General features: G+C 49.0%; 1 protein-coding gene across 1 annotated transcript; it reads right to left on the minus strand.

Annotated features, from left to right (window-relative positions):
• Positions 1-3,432: 3,432 nt before the first annotated feature.
• LOC308495083 (CXXC-type zinc finger protein 1-like) lies at positions 3,433-6,725 on the minus strand (the record flags this gene model as incomplete). Its single annotated transcript, XM_081043038.1, has 9 exons — positions 3,433-3,579; positions 3,656-3,808; positions 4,759-4,855; positions 5,072-5,121; positions 5,443-5,553; positions 5,654-5,861; positions 6,209-6,378; positions 6,503-6,610; positions 6,702-6,725. The coding sequence occupies 9 exons, from the start codon at positions 6,723-6,725 to the stop codon at positions 3,433-3,435; spliced, it is 1,068 nt and encodes a 355-aa protein (XP_080899164.1).
• Positions 6,726-8,096: the final 1,371 nt, after the last annotated feature.

Below are 8,096 nucleotides of genomic sequence, written 5' to 3' on the forward strand. Positions count from 1 at the left end.
TCTCAAGACACAAATGTGGGCAAAATTATACTTATATACAGTCACAAGAAGTATATCTTAAACAAAAAAGAAAAATGCAAAATAAAGTTTTAGGCAAACATACAGCAGGCAAATGGCAGCAAAATATAAGTAGCAGTGGTGATATACTTATTGAAGTAAAATTCAAAGTCAAAAGCATTCAACAGACAAAACAAGGAAAATCCATTAATGGCATTGTGCAAAATGGCCTGAGATAATACACTTTAGGATTCTCTCCGCCACTCCCCCCCCCCAAAAAAAAACCCACAGAACCACAAGGAGAAATTTGTTTAAAAATATTGTAACATTTATTCTATCTTTTGATAATATAACAGCTGAAGTAGTACAAGACCAGAGTACAAAACCTTAATCATCAAACTAGTTTGAAAAATCCTAGTGAACAAACCAAAACTCAGACATAGACTACAGTATAGTAGTTACCAGAGGGAAAGTGGGGAAGTAAGAAGGTAGAAAAGGGTAAAAGGGGTCAAATATATGATGATGGTAGGAAACTTGACTTTGGATCTTGAACACACAATGTAATATACAAATGATGTATTATAGATTTGTACACTTGAAATCTCTATCATTTTATTAACTGATGTCACCCTAATAAATTTAATTAGGAAAAGAAAAAGTCCTAATGCATAACATGTACCTAACGAAGAACATAGTTTCTTCTCTTATATCTGTGAAAATTTTACACAATTCAGTTGGGTGTCCAGACCACAAAGAAAATCTTTTTTTTTTTTTTTTTTTTTTGGTTTTGGCAATAATTTATTGGATGTGACACCAAAAGGAAAAGTAACAAAAGAAAAAATAGACAAATGTTTACAAGTTCATATCCAACAGGCTACATTCTCTGATGATAGTAAATCCATATTTAAAGTAAAGACAGTCAAATTACTTTAATCAGTTAGAAACTAAGAAACTTTCCTCAATAGCTAGGATCAAAGTAAGAAATCAGTTCTGAAGTTCCAACTTTCATTCCAGAGTTCATGACATACAGCTACATTTAGAGGAAAGTATATACTTTCCATTAATATATATAGTATATATATATATAATTATACTATATATAATTTCAAATCCATTACTATATATAAAAAGGAAAACCAAATATAATCGAGTTAGGAATTTGGACTTGTCTGTGTAATATAAAACAAAAGGCAACAAACAAACAGAAAACAAACTCAGAGGTAGAGACGACAGAATGGTGTGGTTACCAGAGGGGCAGAGGGTGGAGGGAGGATGAAGAGGATGAAGGGGGTCAAATATACTGTGATGGAAGGAGACTAGACTTTGAGTGGTGAGCACACAATACAGTATACAGATGTTGTATATTATGGGTATTATGTATACCAGAAATTCATCTAATGTTATTAACCAATATTATTACGCCCCCCCCCCAACAAATTTAATTCAAAAAAGAAATTAGGGCTGGCGCGGTGGCTTAGGCGGTTGGAGCTCCATGCTCCTAACTCCGAAGGCTGCCGGTTGGATTCCAGATGGGCCAGGGGGCTCTCAACCACAAGGTTGCCAGTTCAACTCCTCCAGTCCCTCAAGGGATGGTGGGCTCCGCCCCCTGCAACAAAGATTGAACAAGGCACCTTGACCTGAGCTGCCGCCCCGGATGGCTCAGTTGGTTGGAGCGCATCCTCTCAACCACAAGATTGCCAGTTCGACTCCCGCAAGGGATGGTGGGCTGTGCCCGCTGCAACTAGCAAGGGCAACTGGACCTGGAGCTGAGCTGCGCCTTCCCCAACTAAGACTGAAAGGACAACAACTTGAAGCTGAACGGTACATTGAAAGGACAAAAATTTGACTTGGAAAAAAGTCCTGGAAGTACACACTGTTCCCCAATAAAGTCCTGTTCCCCTTCCCCAATAAAATCTTTTAAAAAAAAAGAAATTAGAAAAAGAACAAGCTTAAGCAAACACATAAAAATGAAAAACAAAAAAATCAAGAAGTGGCAACTCACAGAAAAACGCTTAAATAAATGAACGCTTAAATAAATAAAATTAACTTACGGAGTATAAATAAAACAAAAGCTGATCCTTTCAAATAATTGATTATATGGATCAACCCCTAAGAAAGCTGATCAAATTTAAAAGAAAGAAGAAAACTGCAATATTCATAATAAAAAAAGAAATGTTGCACTAGACAGGCAGTAATATAAACTAGTTATAGGGGAATATGAGTTATAAGACTAGAGCAACATATTTAAACATTTAGGTGAAATGTGTGAGTCCCAGAGGAAAAGGCAATTATGAAAATGAATGAAAAATTCATAAAGGGCCCACGAGTATAGGAAAAGTAAGAAAAGTAGTCCGAGTATGTCATTTGACACATACCAGTACCTACAGGCAGCATTACTAGACACACCTCCACTGCACAGAAGGCCTAGCTAGGGCTGGCAAAGGCAGGTGTGGTAGAGGTCCCAGTCCCCTGATGGCAACCCTATAGGTGTGAAATGGGCATGACCAGATGGGGACTCAGTGGACAGAGAAAGCAAGAAAGCATCTCCAGAGCTGGGTGTTGGGGAGAGGAGGACAGGATATGATGGGAAGGGCTGAGAGAAGACAGATCAGGACTAGACTGGCAGGGGCCAAGTTTGACAGAAAAAGCTGGGACCTCATGGGATGGTCAGGAATAGAACAAGGTGGGTGGCGGCAGGACACAATTGCCATGACATCTTGAATTGTCTTCAGTGTTCCAAAGTCGAAAAATCAGGGAGGACTGTCCCACACTCACCTATCCCCCATCTCAACATTTTCCCAACACCTCTGGACTGAGGAATATTAACACTTACACAGAAGTTGGTGAATTGGCTGTGCACTAGTCAGGCACCAACATGATGGCCTGGGATGGGGGACTGCAAGGAACAAGGGTCAGGACTGCCAGCTCCCCTTCGTAAAGTGCCATCTCCCCTGACAGAAGAGGACCCACCGAGCACTGAGTGGGCATCACTTCATAGCCACCCCTGCATGGGCATTGGAGCCCGCTCCTAAATACAGTTGCATTGTCACCCACCACCATCGGAGGTTCAGAATTGGGTTTGTGGCCAGAGAGAGACAGGTTTAGGAGCCATCAGGGGATAGGAAAAGGCCTTGTTTTTTCAAAATTTCATTAACAAAATGCTAGGCATTGGGAGATGAGCGCAAGACAGATCCGCTGGCCCCTCCCAGGTTCAGGGAAGGAAGAGACAGAGTGATGGAGGAATGGGAGAATTTTGAGGACCCCTCTCCCAAGGAGGGGTAGGCAGAGACAGGAGACCAAATGGTGAACAGAGAAACACAGAGACACTCTGAGATGCCCTGAGAAAGAAGTGGTTAAAGAAACAGGTGTGTAGACAATTCGTGGAGTGTCTCCCTTGCACAGGGTGTTGGGTACAGGACCTTAGTCGAACAGGGCTCAGCTGTCTACTTTGGAGCGCAGGTCAGAGGTGAGCGGGTCGTGCTGGATTGTCTGATGAAGCATCAGGGCCACCAGACCTGCCCGGTTCCTCATAGCTGTGCGCACCTTGTGCTCCTGCACATTCAGCTCTTCCAGTTTCTGCAACTGTGGGATGTGAGCATGAGACAGGAAGTCCGGGATCCTATCCCGCACGCCAGCCCCACTGAGTATTGTAGCCTACCGCACGAATGCGCTGTAGGTCCACCTCAGCACGCCTTAGTTTCTCCCAGCAATAGTGGTGGTTGCACAAGCGTTTGGGGAGGTGACAGAATTTATCAGTGAATTCAAAGACATTGTGCACTAGCGGGCAACCACACACCTCATCATCCGGTACCTGTGGGGAAGAATGAAGAATAATGAGGTATGGAGGAAGATAGCCATGGAGGATGATCAGGCAGGCATGATGACAGCAATAGGAGAATTCAGGGCAGCTGGGAAGGAAGGAGAGAAGTGGGGAATGAATGACCCAGCAGGGGGACAGACAGGAATTCAGTGATTAAGTAGAGAAGAGGGGGCAAGAGGATATGGTGAAGCATGGAGGGTGGAGGAAGAAGGTAAACAAGCAGGGATGGAGGCATGGAAGTGATCGGGCAGGGAGGACGGAAAGGAAAGGAAAGGTGGAGGGAAGGTCTGACAAAGAGAAGTAAATGAATGAGAGCTGGGAAGGCCTGGAGGAGGTGAGGAATGAGGCAGGGAGGGTGGAAAACATGGGGGCTGGTTAAACAGGGAGGAAGACGGGATTTAGATGACAGGCAGGGAGAAGATGATATTGGGCAGTGAGGCAGGGAGAATCAGAATGGAGGGAAGTGAGAAAGTGAGGAAGAGAGGACTTGAAGGACTTGAGTCCATGCAGAGAGGAAGGGACGAATGTGGGGCAGTACAGCCGCAGGTAGGAAAGGAATGAAGAATGGTCAAGCAAGGAAAAGAATGGGGAAGAATGGGGAATGGTTATGTAGGGAGGAGCAGAGGAATGGAGGATGGACCGGCAGAGAGAGAGAAATGTGTGTTGGGGGTGGTGGTCAGGCAAGGAGGGTACGAATAAACAGCAGTCAGGCAGAGAAAAGTAAGGATAGAAGGTGATTGGGCAGTGAGGAAGGGCAAAGGTGGGGTGGTCAGGAAGGGAGGGGGGACACACAGGGATTGGTCAAGAAGTATGAAGGCCACCAGGCAGAAGGAAGAAGGAAATAGGAGGTAACGAAGCAGAGAGGAAGAAAGGAATAGGATGGCCAGGCAGGGAAGAGGGAAGGAATGGAGGGTGATGAAGCAGGGAAAGAAGAGTCTCACCTTGGGGTCTTTCGAGTGCTCAGGGCACAGCACCTGGAGTCGCTTACAGTACCTCTTACTCTGTGGGTCATACTTATCACAGAAGAGCCTGGTGGTCCTGGGGAAAAGTTGAAAGTGAGGTGCTAAGGGTTAGGAGGTGAGAGGTCCCACCTTGAACCCTGCCAACACTTTGTCCCCAACCGCGCCCACACCCCGCCCCTAACCCACACATGTCTGCCTCTGAGCCCACCCACGTCCTGCCCCTGATCTTGCTCACCCTGCTCCTGACCCTGTCCACACCGTGCCTTTGACCCTGAGGAGCACCCACACTTACCCCTCAATGCAAGTGGGGTATAAGGACCCGAAAGATGATTTGCACTCATTCTGGGAAGAAAGATTACGAATGGGAGGAACTGAATGTACACTGCGTGCCTGCCCTCCCAGGGCAAAGTCCCAAGCAACACACTTGCAGCCTGTGGACCCTGTGCTCCTGTCTGCCCAGCCAATGGCCCCCCACCCCCGGCTGCTGTCCCAACCTTCGCCCTCCTACTGGGCATGGAAGAAAAGCACAAATGGGCAGAGCCATGGATGTGTGTTGCATTCCCTTCTACAACAAACACCCAGGCACCAAACCTGGCCCCTCCCCGTGATCCCTACCCAGCCAAAAACACCCTTGCCCCGTCTTCCCCCTGCCAATGCCCCTACCTTGGCAAAGCAGCGCTCCATGTGACGCAGGGCGACACGCATACGGATGGTTTGCCCACAGGAGACACAGAAGATCTGCAGGTTACCGCTGTCCCTGCCACCTTCACTTTTCTGCACAGGACAGTGAAAGAACCAGTGAACAGTGCACAGTGGGGATGGGCCGGGCAAGATACCAGGTACCTTTCTGCTTCACCCTACCTATTCCACTCACCTCCTCATCGTTGTACACAGCCTGCTGCTTGCCACGCAGAATTATGGCCTCAAGTTCATGGAAATGACGCTCCATCTCCTTTAGATAGGTTTGGGTGTCCTGCTGCTCACGGTGGATGCGCTCAAGCGTTTTCTTGCCATGCTCCTCAGCAATGCAGGGGCTGTTCTTCCACTGCTGGATGCGCTGGGGCAGGATCTCATAAATGCGTCTGGGAGGGGAGACAGCGAGAAATGGAATGGGTAGGTGGGGGCAATAAAAGCAGAAGAACTGAATGGGGGACCAAATGGTGAATATATAGGATAACAAATGGTAAATGAGTGAGTGCTGTTGAATGGGTGATTGAATGGTGGATGGATGGCTGGATGAGTAGATAGCTGGGTGGGTAAATGACTGTAAGAGCGGATGAGTTGTGGGTTGGTGCATGGAATGTGGTTAGTTGGTTCAGTGGGTGGGTAGATGAATGGTGGATGAATGGTTACGGGGTGGATGGACTAACAGATGGCATAGATCGTGCCGTACTGTATACCCTGTTGTTTAACCTCCAGGTGCACTCACTCAGCTGCCAGCTTCATGCCACAGTCGTCTGAGCAGTATTTGGAGCCTGGCCGGGTGGGATACACGCAGCCAGGTCCCAAGCACTGCTGCAGCGGGGCCGGGTCCTTGGCATCCATCTGCTCTGGCTGTTTCCACTTTTCCATGAGATTCTGCTTCTGCTGTTTCTTCTTCTGTGGGACAAGAGTGGTCAGGGCATGGGTAGGGGAGTCGATGTCAGCCCCCTAACCCTGTACCCCTGCCCTGCATTCCGCTCCTAACCTCCGCCTCCATGCCCCCCATTCCACCATTTGTCACCTTCCGCTCCACTTTTTTCTTCAAATGTTTCATTTTCTTCACATTCACTGCCTGCTTCTTCAGTGCAGGATCCAGGAGCAGGCTCTCCTCAGTGTCACTCATCCAGGGCTGCAGGCCAGGAAAATGCTGACAGATCTTTCCAACTTGTTTCTTATGTGGTCTTTGGACATTCCCTGCCTCCTCTCTCCTCATTGCTGACCCTCTCTGTCTTCACTGTCCCCATTCTTCCACCCAGGGTCCCTGCCGTACACTCATCAGCCTTTGATTGTGAAAAGTCCCCTATGCGGGGGTAGAAGGAGTGTGTGTGGGGGGTGGCCGGTTAGCTCAGTTGGTTAGAGCGTGGTGTTGATAACACCAAGGTTGCCGGTTTGATTTCTGCATGGGCCACTGTGAGCTGCACCCTCCTTAAAAAAGAAAAAAAAAGTCCGCTGTCCTGGTATAGGTTTCAGTCCTGAGGCAGGTCCTTTTCAGACAACAGCTGGAGTGTGGCTATTGTCTGAGGTGCCTCCTTTACTGCCAGTGGCACTGCCATCAGCTGGGGGGCATGCCTCAGAAATGCTCTGCCCGCTTGCATGCCTAGTCTCCCCAGGCCCTGCCTGCCCGACCTTGCCCTCTTGGATACATTCAGTTTTGCCTGACATTCCTAGCACCGTGGCACACATACACTGCACCAGGGCATACCCAGCCCCACCTCACGCCAGGCCCTGCCCCCTTCCTAGACTCACAGAGCTTGGACTCTGCAGTTGGGGCAGCTGTGGTTGAGTGGCAGTTGCCAGTGGGACCCTGGCAAAGTCTCTGAGGGTATTATAAGCAAGAGCTGAGGGGCAGAACCTCACACAAGCTCCACTCCCCCATCCACCCTGTGTCCTGGACTCACCAGAGACCAGAGATTACAAGCAGCGTTCTTGCGCTGGTGGGAGGAGGGCTCTGGGTCAGCACTAAGTAGATGGGGACAGGCTCACCCTGTTCTAACACTCGTGGCCTCAGGTTCTGGCCAGTGTGGCAGGGGCCCACTGCACCTGCCTGGATCCACTAGATCTTGTCTGCTCGGGAATAATTGGCACTATCCGGCCTTGCTTTCCCACCACATCCAGGCACAGACACCTGGCTGGTCCATGTGGCCCCACTCTGCCCACCTGAATGCATAAGGGCCTGCCTATCTGCCCAGAAAAACTAGACTGTACCCCCTTTCACTTGCTCGGTTCAACCTAACCGGCCCCACCCTCCAGAACACATCCACTGCCCTGCTGGCCCTGCACCAGGGTCCCGTACAAGCCACCTCTGCCCAGCCCACCCAAACACGCATGGCCCCACCCCTCAGACGTGCTCTGCCCGCTTGCATGCCTAGTCTCTCCTGGCCCTGCCTGCCTGACCTTGCCCTCTCCTACACATTCTGTCTTGCCTTATGCTCCCAACCCTGTGGCTCCCGTACACTGCACCAGGGACTACCCGGCCCCACTCCGTGCCAGGCCCTGCCCACTTCCGAGACTCGCATCACCTCATATGCCCCTCCCCCATTCCGGCACCTACCCGGTTCTGCCTTACCTAACCCGTGCCACACTTGTACATGGCACGCTGTGCCGTCTGTCCTAAC

The sequence above is a fragment of the Rhinolophus hipposideros genome (genome assembly GCF_964194185.1).
Source record: "Rhinolophus hipposideros genome assembly, chromosome: X".
Taxonomy (NCBI): Eukaryota; Metazoa; Chordata; class Mammalia; order Chiroptera; family Rhinolophidae; genus Rhinolophus; species Rhinolophus hipposideros.